Source organism: Zingiber officinale, chromosome 1B (genome assembly GCF_018446385.1).
Source record: "Zingiber officinale cultivar Zhangliang chromosome 1B, Zo_v1.1, whole genome shotgun sequence".
Lineage (NCBI taxonomy): Eukaryota > Viridiplantae > Streptophyta > Magnoliopsida > Zingiberales > Zingiberaceae > Zingiber > Zingiber officinale.
The window spans coordinates 110,830,303-110,849,971 of NC_055986.1; the positions used below are offsets into that span (position 1 = coordinate 110,830,303).

At 44.3% G+C, this 19,669-nt stretch overlaps 1 protein-coding gene across 2 annotated transcripts; it reads right to left on the reverse strand.

Annotated features, from left to right (window-relative positions):
- Positions 1-6,157: 6,157 nt before the first annotated feature.
- Positions 6,158-11,668, reverse strand: LOC121971922 (squamosa promoter-binding-like protein 15). Of its 2 annotated transcripts, none has more exons than XM_042523455.1 (11): positions 11,354-11,668; positions 10,473-11,198; positions 9,901-10,094; positions 9,061-9,827; positions 8,900-8,974; positions 8,706-8,813; positions 8,499-8,616; positions 8,252-8,387; positions 8,030-8,156; positions 7,326-7,928; positions 6,158-7,225 (listed from the first exon to the last, which is right to left on the reverse strand). In XM_042523455.1, exons 2-11 carry the CDS (start codon positions 11,096-11,098, stop codon positions 6,809-6,811), a joined length of 3,171 nt encoding a protein of 1,056 aa, XP_042379389.1. In that variant the 5' UTR covers positions 11,099-11,198; positions 11,354-11,668; the 3' UTR covers positions 6,158-6,808. The 2 variants fall into 2 exon arrangements, with proteins under 2 accessions (XP_042379389.1, XP_042379380.1); XM_042523446.1 differs by having other exon boundaries at positions 8,030-8,174; positions 11,354-11,666.
- Positions 11,669-19,669: the final 8,001 nt, after the last annotated feature.

The following is a 19,669-nucleotide window of genomic DNA, read 5'->3' on the forward strand; positions in this document are numbered from 1 at the left end:
GAAGAGAAAGAGAAAGTCCAAATCCATTCTTACCAAGCGGAGGCTTTTGGAGCTGGACTTGGTGGGCGAAGCGCACGCTAGAGCAGCCGTCTAATGGCATATCTGCAGTGGATGAAGCAAGCCTACAATCGAAGGGTGATCCCAAGGTCCTTCCAAGTCGGCGACCTCATATAGAAGAAAGTTAAGTCAGTCGGGGACGTCACCAAGCTCGAAGCCCCATGGACAGGGTCTTTCAAGGTCATGGAAAAGCTCCGCTCAGGTGCTTATTATCTAGAGGACGAGACGGGAAGGCGGCTCGAACAACTAAGGAGTGAAAACCATCTCCAACCCTATCAGGTCGGATGAGAGGTGCGCAAGTATCGTGTATTTATACATTCTTGTACATCCTCTCTGAATGCAGGGCCAAAATAAAAGATTTCTAAGCTACATGCCGAACGGGTACATCAAATCGTCGAGCGGCGACATTAAACCCTCGTCTTCGTCAAATCGTCGAGCGACAACGTTAAACCCTAGTCTTCGTCAAATCATCGAGCGACGACGTTAAACTCTTGTCTTCATCAATTCGTCGAGTGACAACGTTAAACCCTAGTCTTCGTCAAATCGTCGAGCGGCGACGTTAAACTTTCGTCTTCGTCAAATCATCGAGCGGCGACGTTAAACCCTAGTCTTTGTCAAATCGTCGAGCGGCAACGTTAAACTCTCGTCTTTGTCAAATCGTTGAGCGACGACGGTAAACTCTCGTCTTCGTCAAATCATCGAGCGGCGACGTTAAACTCTCGTCTTCGTCAAACCATCGAGCGGCGACGTTAAACTCTCGTCTTCGTCAAATCGTCGAGTGGCGACGTTAAACCCCAGTCTTCATCAAATCGTCGAGCGACAACATTAAACCCTAGTCTTCATCAAATTGTCGAGCGGCGACGTTAAACTTTCATCTTCGTCAAATCGTCGAGCAACGACGTTAAACTCTCGTTTTCGTCAAACCGTCGAGCGGCGACGTTAAACTCTCATCTTCGTCAAATCGTCGAGCGGTGACGTTAAACTCTAGTCTTCGTCAAATCGTCGAGCGGCGACGTTGAACTCTAGTCTTCGTCAAATCGTCGAACGACGACGTTAAACTCTAGTCCTCACCAAATCGTCGAGCGGCGACGTTAAACTCTAGTCCTCACCAAATCGTCAAGCGGCGACGTTAACTCTAGTCTCCACCAACCGTCGAGCGCGGCGTTAAACCCAAGTCTTCACCAAATCGTCGAGCAGCGACGTTAAACGCGTGTCCTCACTAACGGTCGAGCGGCGACCTTAAATCCGAACTCGCCCCTAGGGTCAAGCGCTTGGTTGCAGACACGAGATCAGGGGCATTTATAGTCGAAGATAAAAAAGGTTGTGAAAGGAAATACATCGCTAAACGGGCGCGCATATATTAAAACCAAAATTTTCAAGATTACATTTCAAGATCACAGTTGTAGGATAAAAACAAAAGCTAGGCTGAACGGGTGAAATTACATTTAGATGAAAATTTACAGCGCTCAGCCTCACTCAAGGTAGTCCAGAGCGTCGTTGGGTAGTGACTCGATCATCTTATCCCGACTGATAATGTTGTCCTTCAAGGTCTGGGGAAGATGGCCACCCGCCTTGAGCTGGCTGATCATCTCATCTATTACGAGGTTGCAGAGCTGGAGATAACGGGCGACGACTTTATCATTGAAGGTGCTCGAGCAGATGTAGTTCTATCTAAGTGTTGCAAACCAACGCGGCTCAGCATCCTGATAAATCTTCATCGCCGCTCGGGAGCCCTCCAGCTCGGCCTTCACCTTCCTTAGCTCGTCCTGGGCCAGCTTCAGTGCTACGTCCTTATCGGAGAGCTGGCCCTGGAGCTTAGTTTCCCGCGCCGACCGGCTCACTCGCTCGATCACCATAAAGTCTTCAGCCTCTTTGAGCTTGCTGGCGAGATCTCTGGCCTCCTTATTCTTCAGTTTCAGGTCCTCGATGTCCCGGTTCTTCCTAGCGATGGCTGACTCAATCTTCTTGTCAAAAGTACTGACCTGCTTTTTGAGTCAGCCCAGCAGCTCCTCCTGGACGGAGGTTTTAGCCCGTTCGACATCTAGGAGCTTGGTCGCCTTCTCCAGGTCGGCCTTTATCTTGGCCATCTCCCTCGGATCGATGGCAGGTTGGTTGCTCGAGACTTGGAGCTTCCGGAACTCATCCTCCAGATGAGCTAGCCTGTGGCACATGGCCAAGCTCTCCACCCAATACTACAAATAGGTAAAAGGATTAGAGCCTATCGGAGGAAAGATAATCACAAGGAGCTTACCCCTGTTGTCATTTGGGTATGACTATTGGCGAGCGCGCCCGGGGGCATCACCGCCGCTCAGGCTCGGGCTTCTTCCCAGACTTGGGCGAGCAGACCTCGGATGATGACTTGATGCTCAGGAGTACTCGACCGGGCGCTCGGCTCACTGTACTCCTCCATTGGCAGGTGAAGGATCGCCGTGACAGATCGTCGACTGGTCGGAGCCGAGTGGGCCGAGGTTGCTGGGCCAGCCGGTCGGGACGCAGATGCCAGGAGGATGGCCGATCGTCGAACCCTCGATGGTCACGATGGCGGTATGGAAGCCAGGGGCTCCGCAGTGATAGGCTCCTGCGACAGCTCGACCACTGAAGGAGTTCGGTCGGAGGATATCTCGGGCGTGGTCTCAGGAATCACAGAGGGTATCGAGGTATCAACCTCGAACCTTTCGGCAGATTCCACTGCCAAGGCAATAGAGCGCGAAGACTCTGTTCGGCGCCTTTTACGCCTTAGCAACGACTCGCAGGAGGAATCCGAACTCTCTGAGCGGACGATGGTCACTTGCTCGGATGGTTGCTTCGAGCCTCCGCCGACCTCGACACTAGGGGCTTAGCTAGCTGCCCCCCCCCCCGACTCGCCAGGGCGAGAGTCGCCGCACTCTCATCTTGAGAAACGACCGGTTGTAGGCCGTGGTTCACCAATTCCTCAACCGCGATCGCCTCGATCTTGGCGTTCTGAAGCTTTGCAAGGCTGGATATCCTAGCGCGCAGCATGACTTCGGCTGCAAAAGAAGCAGAAGAATCAGTTAGAATCAAAGAAGAAATGCACATGGAATCTCTTACCTAAGCCGGTTGGGAGTCTGGTGCAGATCGAACTCAGGCCAAAAATGTACAACACACACTCAAGCAGTAGCTTGTGGATATCATACTTCTGGTCGGCCAGCATGGAGGCGGCATGAAGGTAGTTCGAGCGGCTCTTGTATTTCTTCAGATCGGGTTGAGGTGGTAAGCCGACCTGCCAGAGAGTCTGGATGATCGACCGTTCGGGGAGGCGTACAAAAAAGAAATATTCCTTCCAATGTTTATTGAAAGTTGGTATTTTGTCGAAGAAAACCAACCTGATTCGAGACTGAAACAGGAAGGTACCCAGTTTGGACTGTTTGGGGTAATAGAAGTAGTGGAAGGCTCGAGGAGTCAAAGGGATGTCGTGCAGCCGGAACAACACAATGACGCCGCACAGAAGGCGAAAGGAATTCGGTACAAGTTGTGGAAGGGAAACACGGAAATAATTACATACTTCGATGATGAAGGGATGAATATGGAAGCGGAGACCAACCACAAATTGGTCCTGGAACAGATAGATGGTGTCGGTTGGCGGTGCATTTGGTCGATCCGATGAGGAAGCTAAAATGATCTCATGATCAGGGAGAATCTCAAAAGTGTTCTTAAGGTTCTCAGTGTCACCCTCATCGAATTGGGTCTCCATGGTGGTGTACCAAAGTCCGGGAGGGGGGTCCGACGACTGAGAAGAGCTCGTCATTGCGATAGAAAGAAAAAATAGCGGAGGAAATGCGAACGAAGAAGCAAAAAGATCACCAGAAAGACACTGAGAACAAGAAGAGGCCGGCGATCGAAAGAGAATAAGAGAAGGAAGCTTACGGGACGAGGATCGTTGGAGCATAAACAGAGAAGTGGTCGACAACGCACAGAACCGCCGGAGAACGCGCACAGAACTGCCGGAGAACACGCACAGGATCGCCGGCAAACGCAAGCGCAGGAGCACGAGGGTGAAGAAGGCAGTGAGGCGGCGAGCTATATACCCAAGGCTTGGTCGACCGGAGCCGTCCAATCTAGGTCGTGAAAACCTATGCGAAGATCCGACCATTGAATTTAAACTGCCAAACGTCACCATCAATACCTGTCACATCAGGCGTGCGGCAGCTGTGGGTCTGACGCGTTGCGTGCTATCATTGGGCGGCAATTAAGAGCGGCATGGGAACCCGCTCTGCCTTAATGAAAAAGGATTTGCATGAATTCCAAGATATTCGAGTAACGTCAGCCGAGCCCCCGCTCGCCCAAGACAGCCAGAGAAAAATTCTACAAGGATAAACCCTTGATCTTCCGATCGGATCAAAGAAGCATGATGCTCGACCGCGCGACTACTTTCAGAAGGTCGATCGACGAGGATCAGGTACAACCTGACCGGAGTCTATACAATGATGAAGGCCGATCAGGAAGAAATCGGCGTGCACTGGTCCAAACAGTCGGACTGCAGCCTCCTTCGACTAGACTTGAAGGGGAGACTTGTGATCCGGTGATCAGGGGGGAGGGCCCCACCCTGTTTCCATAGTGGAGGTCAGCGCCATGGTGGGAGCCAGTCAAGGCGGTCAAACACCCCTAGACCACTTGCCGATTGAGTAGCACACTCGCCCAATCGGGATATAGAAGACCCGATTCGACATCATAACAGCTCAGCGAGGTTCCGAGCTTCCGACGCTCAGAAAAACTGCTAGGCATCTGCAAGGGCACGCCGAACGGATTCCCCGCTCGGCCTTATATGGAGCTATAAGAACATAGTGGATTTACGACAACTATGAAGAAATAGAAGGGCAGCTGAGCGGCTTTCTCAGGACAGCGGAAGTGCAGGTCGAGCGGCCTCCCCGTTCGGCCAGAGAACACACTCATCTGAGCCGAGCGGCTATCCCGCTCGGCCCAGTAAAAGACATTGTTAGATGGATATTATCTTTTTGGGAGCATGTGCCGCTGACAGACGGCATAGTCGGCGGATGATTCAAATAGAAGATTGTACGACAAAAGCTTCCACTGTCACTTCAGAGATACGCTCGACTCGTTAAGGTATTGTGTCAAGGACACTTTACTGATACATTCTTTCAGGTGATTCGAGAAGTGTGCACGCCTTGGGAATCATGCACGCGTGCTACAGAGCCCTATATAAAGGGGGGGTCCAAGCTTCAGCAGAGGTATGCGATAATCTACTGTTGCTGCTACTATTCGCTATTTTGCGTTGCTTCCACATATCGTCGGTGACTGACTTGAGCGTTGAAAGACCATTACTGAGACCCCTTTCCTGGCTCGGCACTGACACAACTGTGATTACAGGATCTCGAGGAGGCGACACACAGTCAACTGAAGCACCACGTCCCAACTTCCGTGTATATATATATATATCCACCCTTTTGCTAGAATCATTTGAATTAACATTGTTATAAGTGGATGGGAGGTAACATTGTGAATTTGGAACACTAAGTCATTATCTCCATTGATGAAGTAAAATCATAAAGATATTTGGTTCTGCAAAAAGGTAAAATTCATCACCTTACGTTCCCCATAACTATCCCATATCATTGGAAAAAGATAAATTAGAAAAAATAAATCAACATAGGAGAGTAAACATACTTCCATCGTGTCTATATATTAGAATGATAATATGGTCATTCTAATACATTACTGTTGTACTAATATGGTGCTACTTTAACACTATTATTAGTGCTGTATTAACATGTTTTTTTTACTAACTTATCTGTCGCACACTTTATGCTCTTATCTTCACCGAAAGATATACAAACTTGACCTTCAGCTCAAATGTTAACACTATTACTAGTGTTGTATTAATATATTTTTTTTTACTAACTTGTTTGTCACACACTTTATGCTCTTATCTTCACCGAAAGATATACATCATAAATTAACCGAATCAACCAATCTTGGCCTTCGGCTCAAATGAACTCTTCCCGTCTTGACCTTCTCGAGCTAACTACCCTAAATTCAAAGTCCAACTTGGGTTAGAAAACCTACTAGACCTGGCAGTCCATTGTGATTCAACCATAGCAAGAACATATTATAACAATAACACTAGAAACACCCTTCCGAGAATTTTTGAAGACAAATGGCTCTCCATTAACTCGGGTTCCTAAGAAGACATTTTTCGGTATGGCGTCAAAACACAAACATTACTGACATACGAAATAGCACAACATACATAGCCATTCTGATGGTGGATGTGATCAAAAGAAATCGAAAGGGGCAAAGTAGCACTCAACCATAAAGAGATGCAAAAGAGGATGTGACGAGATGCACAATTTAGAAATTGCCAGCCAACTCAAGGATTAGGCCTGAGTCTTATCTTGTGCTCGTGTCAGCAGGCCACGTCAATTGAACAAAAGAACATTAGTTTGTATCAATCTGAACCCCAAGTCAGGAAACTTCTTGTTATTGTGGCACCCAGAGAGCATAAGATAATCTAAATGACTTCTTCGAAAATGAGCAAAGTTAAAGTTGCCACGAGACCATCCTGCTCTACATCTGGAGAATACTTTGCAAGAACTCCGTTGCACTGCATAGTGCATCGATTGTTGCAGAATGTTCGCCTTGCTGGAGTTTGCCACCTCTACCTTTTGTCGGAATCAGAAGATAGCACGATGAGTGACCACCTCCGGATGCAATGTGAGCGGTATCTTCGAATCTGTACACCAACTACACTCCCTGACACTACTTTCTTTTGTAGCTAACTCGGGCCAAAGTCTAGATTCTCCCACCTGAATGGATCTGCACTCCCAGTCTGTGGCGAACCTCGAAGAAGTAAGCAGACACAAACACACACTGCAGCAATTGCAAGCATTGAGTGGACATAAGGCCGCTGAAGCAGCCCTGTTCGAGGTGTCCGTCTAAGCTGCACAGTTCTGGTCATGGCACATTGTGCACAAGACCCTGACTCTAAAACTTGGGAACCATGCTGTCTTGATTCTCCTGCTGTCGAGGTGATCTTCTCGCCTTCAAATGATATTGTTACTTGTCCATTTTTCCGGTCAGCAAGCTTCCTGGCCACCAGATTGTTATAAGAACTGTTGTTCCTCGACAGTGCATACATGTAGGGCGACTGATGATTGTCATCAAGTACCGAATTCCAGCATTTCAGACCAATCTAAATAATCAGAGTAAATTAGTGAAACTGCCCGAGAAGGTTCTAAAAGCGATAGAATGACAGAACATATATAGCAACATATGTAGACATAATAAAGTACCTCTTGTGGATCGTTAGTGAGCACATCAACCATGTCGACCGAGTCATGCATAGAAGCGGCCATATGCAATGGTGTGATGCCCCCAGGTCCAGCCATGTTTGGTGGGAAAAGATACACCTTTGTCGAATAACTTCCGTGAACTACACAATAATGGATGAGAAGATCTACCATTTTCTTGCACTTTCTCTTAACTGCTCTGTTCAACAGATGAACTTCTGAAAGCAGTTCAAGTGCCTCATGTTTCAAAGAGTCATCCTTTAAGCTTCTTTGCACGATAATATCAAGAAGAGTACAAATAAGAGTGCACCAATCTCGTTCGACTGAAAAAGTTAAAAGGTACTTAAACCGTGAAATTGAGAAATCAGACAACAGCAGGTTGGATGATGCATGTGTCCTCTGGAACAGCCAACCAAGTTCGTTTAGGAAATGTAGAACATCCTTCTTTGACCTGTATTGAGGACTATTACTAACTTTATCTTCAGTACTGGCATCTGTTGTCTGAAAATCTCGGTGAAAATCTACTTCGAGGGTTCTCAATTCCTGGCAGATATTCACATTGGCGATAATGATAGGAAAGCTGTTTCCTTTAAAACCATTTTCAACCTGAACATGGAAATCAGCAATTAGTTGAGAGCATAGCTCTTAGATTACAGGAAATTACAAAAAGCAAGAACATGGTTTTGAATGTTTGATAGGGCGATCACCTCAATGAAACAACGGCCAAATTGCTCTTGGAACCCTCCAGGAAAGTTAAAGCTCTCCACACAAGAATCGTCATATATGGTGCCAGGGTATGTGGAGCAGAGAACTTCTTTTGACATGTACTTACCCCTATATGTGCAATGAATACTGCGAAAGTGAAGAAAACTGAGCAAAAAGAACAAGTCCATGCATATCTGGAACAGCATCGCAATGTCTCAACTCACTTGGTGCCCGGAACAGTCAAATTGCGACCTTTAAGAACGAGAGAAGTTTCCTTCCCACCTACAACAGCAACAGGTGATATAGAAGTCACTTCAGGAGCAGTCCATGCCCTTGAATTCTTAGATACACGAATCTTCCCTGCAATAAAATATTGAAAGATTCATATTTCAACAGAGAGCACTCCGACCAATAAAAAACTAATTTGAAATCAAGAAAATGGGGTATATATTTATAGGGAAAAACATATACCATCCTTGTGTGACACCAGTTGTCTATTTGTACAAATCAAAAACCTCGTGTTTCGCCAGAACTCAGTTTCAGAACATTGAATAAGAGAAGTGACACGCTGAAGAAGATCATTTTCGAGCTGCAAAACCGATATATTTATTAAGAATTTTACAAAGTAAACCAAACAAGATGTGTGTGTGTGTGTTTGTGTGTGTGAGCGGCACTAACTTCTTCCCATGCAATTGATGGCATCGATAAGTATATTGACAGGATAACACAGCCAGGCCTGATGTAACTCTCCATCTCCAAAGGGCTGCTTGAGAGCCAATTAAATACCTGCAGATAACATCAAATTAAGTGCTAATAAACCATTTGATACAAGACTGTTCGAGGTAAAAAAGGTTAACTTTAATTTGCAGTACCTGTGCTCGAAGAGCATCTGGAAAACTACTGGGATCCTTGCCAAAGAGTTTGAAAACTATTCGCCCAGTCCGATCCTGCTAAGTCATATTGTAAGTCCATTAAGTAAATAAGATAGGGAATATGCTATCACTGAAATGTACGTTACTAGAATGCGGGTTACCTGAACAGAGTTGGAACTCGATGGAGAGTGATCTGAGTAATTAGATTTATAGCCAACATGATCTGCTGATCTTTCAAAATTCTGAAAGAAATCAAGTGTTGCACTTGCACCATGAGTGGTGCTTAATTCAACAGTTGCATTTTCTTCCCTGTAATGAGATCTTCCTGTATATTTCTCCCTTTCTAAAGTTGAATGCAGAGGGAATAATTTTTTCGTAATGGGGGATGGAGATGGAGGAGACCTCTCCTCAGTAGGGTTGCTACTTTCTGAGGATAAATGCTTAATTGCAAATCCCTCTGCCGGAGGATTGTCATCATCAGAAGGTCCAAAAAGTTGCAAAGGCAAACTTTGGTGAGGTTGCTGGACCACATGATGAGGTACTTCCATAGGCAATTGACTGATACCTTTGCTTGTCAAGGCAACTGAAGAATACACATTGGTAGGTTTATTGTGCAAATTAGGAGGCAAAGAGGGATCTGCATTTTGTACTATGGCCTTATGATTGCCACTACTTTTGCTGCTCCCTTGTGAAAGAGATGCAGGGACAGGAGTAATGGATGTCGCCAATGCTGCAGAGAAAGCCTCCTTTATTGATTTCTCAAGGGAACCTAGAGGTGCATCTTGACATGTATTCAAATCAAAACCATCAGGTGTAGCTCTTTCAGAGGGGTCTCCACTAATTGAAGCACTTAATTTACTGATAAGCTGAACTAGGCGATCCCTATCAGGTGGAAGGGAGATACCACTTGGTTTATCATGATAACTACCTGCAATTGCAATACAAAATTATGAAGCAACCAACCTGAAGGGTAAAGACTTCCAACATTTGATTGAAGATACCTTTTAAGGGACTTAACATAGACAACAATTTCATAATATCCAGATTCCCGCTTATCATATTTTCTTGGAATTTAGGTGGCAATAACTTAGAAGAACTGTCCTCCGGTTGAGTCTTCCTTCTCCGCCGATTATGCCCTGCAAGTCGCTTTCTACAACTTCTCTTACCCTCATCAAACTCAGAAAGAGGATGAAATCTGGATTCCAATTCCAAAGATTCATGTATCAGTATAAATAGGGTTCTATTATACTGGATATGTAGATTAAAGTCGGATCAAGAGTTCCTTGTAGGTGAACCAAATATTAGAAATAAGAAAATAAATAGATAATGATATAGTAGGGAATAGAGTTCAATGACATAGGAGAATCCATATAGCTGACCCTACTTAATAGGATAAGACTTAGTTGTTGTTATTATATATATAGCAAGAATAATCCATGATCAATATTCATCTCTTCAACTAAATTTTAAACAATAGTTTTATCAAAGATAAAATGCATTGCAACATTAGAAGATGCAATAGAACTGTAAAATGGAAGCTGAAAAAAAAAATTTGAGAATAGAATCATGTTACCTACTGCATTGTTGGCAGAATCTCTGCATTTGCTTTCCCACAAGGGCTTTGGTGGTCTTGCTGTGCACCTCGCACACCTTGTGCCGCCTATGGTAATCCTTGGCGCACGACAGATCGGTGTGGCAATCATCCACCTGACACATTGGATAACTGTTACTAGTCGCCGGCGTACCCGATCTCACCCTCTTGCTAGGCCTCGCACCTGCTGGCTCCTCCACCAAGTTACTTCCACCTCCTAGCTTCAGTGTTAGTTCCCCATTATCTTCTTCCAAATCCCTTCTAGATTTAGAATCATTCGAGCCCTCGTTTCCCTTCTTCGCCGGGTCAACCACAGCAGCAGCTGAAGAAGAAGGCTGGGATCCCAGACAGAGCAAGTCCGCGGCATCAGGGGCTGGTGTAGCGGTGAACCTCACGCTATCCCAATCCCACATCTTGGGGTTCCAATTACCACTGGAATTAGAAAGGGAAGATACTTGCTGGCTCTCCTGGGATTGGATATGCTGAAAGATGTGTTTTTTCCAAGGAAGGTCTCGCTTTTTCGCAAGAAGATGGGCGTCATGAATGTCCTGGTGATGGTGGTGAAAGAAGATGGGAGAAGCGACCTGCGCTCCGACCTCTCCCTCCATCTCTCCAAGATTATTCAAACCCTAAATTCACACAAACACGCCTTCTTTTCCTCAGAATACTAGAGCCTCTTCCGATCCATCCCTCCGGCAAAATTTCAATCTGTAGAAGAAAGAAATAAACAGAAAAGCAAGGACTCATCAGAAAACCATCAAGGAGGAGGGAGCTGTCTTAAACTACTCATGGAAAACCAAATCCATCAGCAGAAATCCCCAAATAAACAACTAAGCCTGAGCAAAGAACCTCCTTTCACTTACCAAACGCTGCTGCTCCAAGGAAACAAGCAAAGATCAGGCTAACAACCAGATAATAAGCTCGAAATCCGGATCTTTCGCCACGAAACGAAACAGATGAGCAGAGGGATCTCGAGGAGCGACCATCTCCGCAAAAGATTGATCGAGAGGAAAAAAGAACAAGATGGCAGGATCTCTGTGTGCTCCGAGACTGGAGAATCCAATGAGAAATTTGCTTGCTCACTCCTCTTCTCTGCCTCTTCGTTATCGTCCTTTGGTTCCTCTTCTGCTCTCTTCGCCAGCTAATCGCCGCGTGGCAGAAAATGTAATAAACGGCCACGCCGTGGGCTATTCGCGAAGGACAAGGAAAAGTTGGCGCCTTGCGAATTGCGTGTGCATTATTTCTCGGTGTGTGTGGTCCCCATCGAATCTGATTTTTTACCAACAAGACCCTTGTAAAATGCAATATCAATTCCTCCTTTTTTCGAATGAGGTGGTATTTCGTACAAAATCTTTATCATTTATATATTATTTAAAATAAATATATAAATATAACGAGAAAATAATTTTTCCCTTATGGCCATGTTATTATTTTAATAAAAACCAAGTTGTACCAAGTGGGCCCCAGAACTTTCCAGCAATTAAGATAGTATATGCGTAATGGTTGGTGCGGGTAAAGTGGTCGTGTCAAAGTCAATTATTTGCTGTAGTCAAGAAAAAGAAATTTAATTAATTTACGAGATAAAAAAATTATTTTACCATTATAATTATTTTTGTCATCATTACAAATAATTGTGGCAGACAAAAACGTACCGCCCAGGAAAAGAATGAGATCTGAACCGTACGACATTACAGTATCCGACGCAGGCAACCGTCCTTTTTGCCCTTCGTCTGTTCGTTCGCTATCACGCTCACTGAGGGTAATATTAGGAATATCAACCATACATTATATAAAATAAAATACTTGAATATATTTTCAGCGCTAGGTTGCAACGGAAGGTATTCGCGGTTCGATTTTTAATTACAGTATATTTATAGACTTTTTTTTTCAAATACGATCAGTTTATATAGTATTGCAGATTAGATAGTTAAATTAAGAATGTTGGACTGATGGTGTTACTCTTGCTTTCTCATTTATCCTAAAAGTCAATAATTAATATATATATATATATATATATATATATATATATATATATATATATATATATATATTTTAAAAAAATATAAATAATAGAATAAAAATATTAAGAATAAATTATCAAGAAATATACCGTGTAAGAAGAGAGAGCATGCCTCTTTGAACGGATCCGAGTTGAAATGTCAGAATTAGACTGAGTCAACTCTGTAGTTGTGGAATTGGCATGGAAAAAAACGGCCGTAAAATTTGACTGAACCGTATCACGTATTCCGAATTTTATAATCCTAAAAATATGTATTATATCTTTTTTTTGGATTGTATAGAACGTGAAAGGAGGGGTAGGTGAATGATGTTTTAAAAATCATTCTTTTTGTTTTTTTTAAATCCTCGTCGAAAGTTTGAGTATGTAACGAAAAAAATAGAATAAACAAGAAAAGACAAAATAGAAAATAATACGTTTTCAATTTTATTTGATTTAGGGTGTTCGATGACTCTTATTATAAGGTTTACGATTTCTCAGACCATATCGATTCGACAACCTACTAATAATTGTAAAATAAATACATATATATCAAGTGTAATAAACTACACTTTATGATACAATAAAAAAATTAACTTTAAATTGTTACCAATATTTTAGTAGATTGTAATTCGTAGTTTGAAGTCGGTGTCGTTTTGATGATAGTAGTTGGGCGTAGCAGGGTCGGTGTAAAACGGTAGTAGGAGGACAACGTAACAGAATGATCAAGGAAGCTCGTATATGAGTTATATTTAATGCACTTGATCCTGTCCATGAACGTCGACTAATGGTTCACCGGTGAGTTAGCTAGATGACCAACTTAATCGTCGATAAGCAAATGACATGGAGGATGACAATGTGATCTAAAACTTAATTACACAGAAGAAAAAAGACAACAACAAAAAAAAGAGTTAGGATACGGCCAGAGAGTTCCCAGACGTAGCTGCTCAACGCTCAAGTTAAAGGAGGAATATAAAGATTAGGATTTTGACATGTAGCATAATTTCCACCAACTCTACTTTAGTCATTTAGCATATCTCTTACACGTTTTTGAGGGGATTGTGGATTAAACATTGACATGCCCATGTCATCATTATTTTAAATGTCATCACTCCTTTTAAGCATGTCGTTGTGTCATCAATCTTCATTCAAGAGTAATCTGCATGCCTTTTTTAGTAAATAATGATTATCTTAGAATTTTTCCATTCGCTTGCAAGATCACATGGTCACAAATTTATCCATCTTTTTTGACAGCAGAGATCTAATGCTCTTTTCTGAACAAGCTAGGTTATATTAGGATGAATGAGAATATTTTGTATTCTTATTGCTTTTCTACACTATCGCCTCTTCATCTTCTTCCTCTTCCTCCTTCGAGTTTTCTACATCCAGTAAGTGACTTCAGCATGTTCTTACAATCCCTTTTCCTTTAGTATGTTAGTAGCATTCTCCATGGCCAGCAAATCTTCTCCCACTCCCTAGTATAGGTTCGTCACCTCCAATTTTAGCGAGACCTCTCTGGATTGACTGACGACATCTTATGAAATCTCAATTGATCACCTATTAAGACTTCCAAATGGCAGTGGCCGCTCTGATCATCCTCTGCCAAGCTTTGCAACCTTTTTTGGCAGTCATATGTTGAGTGGTTTGTGTTTTCCTCTTCATGGTTTCTTCATAGAAGTGTCCCAATATTTTTGTATCCCCTTATCCCAGCTTGGTCCCAACTCCTTTCGCATTCTAACTAGTGTTGTGATCATTTTTCGTTTGTATCGCATTTCACATTCTTCCCCAAAAGATGAAAGATGGAGTCTTTTTTTTCTGTTCTCGTTCCAGACTTAGTTTGATTAAGGAATTCCCTTCTTCCCATAAGGGGTTGAAGCCCTAATTTTTTTTGTCAACCCCCCAAATCCTATCTCCTGGCCCACTCATTGGCAATGAGAACTACCTTTCTCTCCTAACTCTGAAAGATTATCATATGGCGTGAGATTACTTCATCACCTCTCAAAAACTGCTCAGTTTGTAATTTAACAACATTGTTTTGCTTGAGGAGGGACTCTTGTGTTGGAGCAATCTGGGTACCTTAAGTTTTGATGTTTGGATAAATATTTAAGTTAGGTTTATTATTGTATTTGATATGCATTATGAGTGTGCAGGATACAGGTACAACAAGAAAAGTCTAAGTGTGATCTTGACAAAGGAAGAAATACAAGGATGAGTCTTGGCGGTGTATGTCCAAGCATGTAGTCTTGGCAACGTAAGTCCAAATGTGACTTGGCAATGGACGAAGTCTCGGAGGTGCGACCTCTTGGCAAATGAAGACCCGACAACAATGACAAGGCCAATGGAAGCTCCAGAAGGCAAGACGTGAAGGATGGGGAGGCATCCGAGGGACGCAAGGCTGATGGAGGAGGCTAGAAGGCTAGGCCTAGGTTTGTCGGGCGAGAACGAGTGTTGAGTGAATGTACTCGGGGTAAAATCCTAGAATTAGGGTTTACTATAGTAGTACTGTAGCGTTACTATAGCAGTACTGTAGCAGTCGACTGGTAGTTTCATCAGTCGACTGGTAGTTTCATCAGTCAACTGAGAGCGAACAGAGGGCTGGTATCGAGCCGTTGGACTACAACTGTCGAATTTCCACGAAGGGCAGTTGACTGCATGTTTTGGTAGTCGACTGGTAGGCGGAGTTTTCCAACCCATAGCCTATATAACCAAGCATTGGAAGCTTGGTTAAAATTGACGAAATTAGTGGTGGTTAACCCTAATTAGAGTCTCCTAGTGCCCAAGTAATTTAGCGTGCTTGTACAAGGTTGTGGCGAGGTTTCTCCACCCACAAGGAGCTACACGAGCTAGCCTGAGGTTTTCCGGGGAGTCATCCACCGACGGATCGGGATCGTCCACCTTACGGACAGCCGTGGAGTAGGAGCTTCATCTCCAAACAACGTTACACAACGTGTCATTGGGTTTGCTTCTTGTTTATTGTTTTCTAGGGTTAGCTTTCCTTTTGTTTGTTAGTATTTTTGTTTCCGCTGTGCACTAACAAGCGTAGGAAGCGACGATTTGGGTGAAACGATATTCACCCCTTCTAGCGAACGTCAAGGTCCCAACAAGTGGTATCAGAGCTAGATGAGCTCTTGTTGGACTAATCGCCAAGAGAGCGGCTAGAGGAAGAAGATGGAGTCGGAGGGACCTCTCGGATGGGACATTTGAATCCCACCTCCATACTAGCGCGAGGACTTCAATTATTGGAGGAAGCGTATGGAGATGTGATTCCAAATGAATTGGAACCAATGGATTGCGTTAGAGGAACCGTTTAAAGCTCCAACGGACAAGAAGGGAAAGTGTCTTCGACGTCAATATTGGACCGAGGAGCAAAGGGAGCAATTGGAGACGGACAAGGAGGTAACTAGAATTTTAATTAATTTATTACCTCCTAATGCGATATTGAATGTAAGTGAATATGAGAATGCAAGCGACCTTTGGAAAAAGGTAATTGCACTTTATGAGAGTCCTACACAAATCCAAGAAAAGGAAGAGCTCAAGGAGAAGGGCTCATTGGTCTAAGAAGAGAAGGACCAATCAGATGTTGACACGGGTTCAACATCCGAGGAGGAGAAGGAAGATGAGAAGGTATCATCCACATCTCCAAGGGAGGAAGAAGTGGAACCGTCCACATCTTCAAGTGAAGAGGAAGAAGAGCAATCCAAGGAAGAGGAGATCTTGAAAGCTCAACCCTCCACCTCAACTACCAAGAAGAGCACAAAAGACCACATCAAATGTTTTGAGTGTGGTAAGATGAGGCACTATAAGAGTAGGTGTCCTTCGCTCAAGAAGGTAAAGGAGGTAAACCCTAAACTCACTAAAGTTAATTTAGAAACTAATGTGAGTTGTAGGTGTTGATACAGTCTAACCTGGCTGTTGTTTTGATATTGACACGGATTTAAGTTTGTATCAGATGTTAATTAAACTCGGTTTGATTACTGATCAAGGTTGATCAAGTGGAAGGGAAAAGTCCAAGTTGGAAACTTGGCACGCGGAGTCGGAGAGGGCTCGGTAGCTCGTTCTCCGGACTAGGTCAGAGAGGGCTCGGTAGCTCGTTCTCTGGACCTGACGAAGTCGGAGAGGGCTCGGTAGCTCGTTCTCCGGACTAGGTCAGAGAGGGCTCGGTAGCTCGTTCTCTGGACCGGACGAAGTCGGAGAGGGCTCGGTAGCTCGTTCTCTGGACTAGGTCAGAGAGGGCTCGGTAGCTCGTTCTCTGGACCAGACAAAGTCGGAGAGGGCGCGGTAGCTCGTTCTCCAAACTAGGTCAGAGAGGGCTCGGTAGCTTGTTCTCTGGACCTGACAAAGTCGGAGAGGGCTCGGTAGCTCGTTCTCCGGACTAGGTCATAGAGGGCTCGGTAGCTCGTTCTCTGGACCCACGGCCCGAGAGGGCTCGTAGTTTGTTCTCCGAATTAGGTCCGAGAGGGACCTAAGTGGACATTCCATGGTACATTGGATCGGTCGGCAGACCGATCCAGTGATACATAAGACAGTGGATCGGTCGGCAGACCGATCCAGTGAAACTGAGTTTCCATGGATCGGTCGGTGACCGATCAGAAACACTCGGTGCACATCGAGTGTAATCGATCGGTCCGTAGATCGATCGGAAACACTCGAGCACATCGAGGTAATCGATCGGTCTTGGAGACCGATCGAAGATGTTATTGCGAAGAGAAGAAGGCGGGGATCGATCGTGGAGACCGATCCACCTGCAATCGATCGCTCCACAACCGATCAGACAAGATGTGGACCGATCAGATATGTCCTGATCGGTCCATGGATCGGTCGGTGACCGATCCACACACAATCATTTGTTGTTGTTTCGTGATTCCCAACGCATTTGATTTGCCCGATTCATGTGATATAACCCTATGTGCGTTAGCTTTTGAGTTTGCAGGATCACAGGTATCATTCCAAGCCTAATTTCAAATTAAGTCCATAAGAGGAATACGACAAATGGCCTTTCTGCTGTGATTCGCGGCGCATGGTGCATTTGAAGCATCAACGGCTACTGGTGTGATCTGGCTGCGATCCGCTTGACTCCTGGTGATTGGTTCGAGCTCAGAAGACACCAGTGAAGACTGTGATTTCATTGGTGTGAGTTCAGAGAACCAGGTAAGGAGGAAGAGGGATTGGTTGCAGCGATGATTTTGTGCACGATACAGCGGAGAACAGGGGCTTAAGAAGCAGTAAAAAGCGAGAGGAAAGTACAACAAGAAAGCAAGAAAAACGAAAACGTTCTGTTGATCGTTGAGGTGTGCTAAGTTCTTGAGCTCTCGGGTGAAAAACTGCGATCTGTGAGTTCTCTGTTTCCACTGATCCTCGCGTGGTTGTAAGCGTTAGTTCATTCTTCTTTGCCACCGAGCTCTGTAAGTCTTGTGCTTTAACATATATATTTCTTGAGACTTTGTGGAGAGGTTACTCCACCGAGAAGGAGGATCTTTAGTCGGAATTTATCCGAGGTGTGATCTACCGAAGATCAGGGGTCGTCCACCTTACGGACACGCCGAGGAGTAGGGGCAAGTTATCCCCGAACCTCGTAAATCAGTGTGTTAGTGTGCTTGTTTCCTCTTTGTTTTAGTTTCCTAATTCCGCTGTGCTAACAAGTTTCTTTGTAGAAATTTGTGTTTAAGTTTTTAAGAGGCTATTCACCCCCCCTCTAGCCATCTAAGATCCCAACAAGTGGTATCAGAGCCTGGTGCTCTTCATCTGGACTAACATCCTAAGGAGCAACAAGATGGCCATGAAGGAAGGATTCAGCACCAACAGACCACCCTTCTTCGATGGAGCAGATTTCCAGTATTGGAAGAGCCGCATGGAGTATTACCTCAAGACTGATATCTCCATGTGGTTCTCGGTCAAGGAAGGATTCACACCACCGAAGGACGAAGAAGGTAAGGAACTCGATTCATCAAGGTGGTCTACCGAACAAACTCGTAAAGGGCAAGCCGATGCCAAGGCGGTAGTCACCTTACAATGTGGGATTGCCAAGGATCAACTCGTCAAGGTAGGTCCATTCTCGAGTGCAAAAGATTTATGGAACAAGCTTATCGAGCTCTAAGAAGGAACTCGAGATTCTCGGATAGCCAAGAGGGACCTATTCTTGAATCAACTACAAAATCTCACCATGAAGGAAAACGAAACGGTAAGTGAACTACATGGGAGGTTCAAGGAAATCATCAATGGTCTACATTCCGTAGATGAACGGGTGGAGAATTGCGATCTAGTAAGGTACGCTCTTAAAGCCTTTCCAAGGAATGCCTTGTGGTCATCTATGGTAGATGCCTACAAGGTTTCCAAGGATCTTTCCATTGTTAAATTAGATGAATTTTTTTGTGAAATGGAATTTCATGAACTTGCTAACAAAGGTCAAAGAGAGAAAGGTATTGCCTTAGTTGCAGGACCAAAGAACAAGGATGGAAGAAGAAAGAGGGAAAAGAAGAAAGAGAAAGAGATTTCTTCATCTACATCCTCCTCCGAGTCTGATGATGAAGGCAGAATATCATCAAGCGAGATGGCCAACTTTGTGAGGAGAATTATGAGAAGAAGCCGAAGATACAAAGGAAAAGGTAAACCTAATGATCAAAATATCGATAAGACTAATGTTACATGTTATGAGTGTAGCAAGAAAGGCCACTACCGGAGTGAGTGTCCAAAACTCAAGAAGGAGGAACGGGCCAAAAAGAAGGAGGAAAGAGCCAAGAAGAAGAAAGCTCTCAAGGCCACTTGGGATGAATCTTCCTCAAGCTCATCGGAGGAGGAAGAGAAGAAGGAGAAGAGTACTCGGCAATTGGCACTCATGGCAAGGGAGGAGTCCGAGTCCGAGAGTGATGACTCAAGCACTTCAGCCGCGGCTTCATCATCTTCGAATGATGAAGAGGTAACCTCTTCTCACTTAGAAAAATGCTATAAGACTATTACACATTTGTCTACCTTGCTTAAAAAATCAAAAATAGAAAATAAATCATTAAAAGAAGAAGTAGAAAACTTGAGGGCCCTTAGGGAAGATGAGGTTGATGACCTACATCTAGAGGTCCTTGAGGATGAGAACAAGGCCTTGAAGGGTGAGGTTGAGAAACTCAAGAAAATGCTTGAAAAATTCTCAACTAGCTCTAAGACCCTATACATGATTCTAAATGCCCAAAGGGCG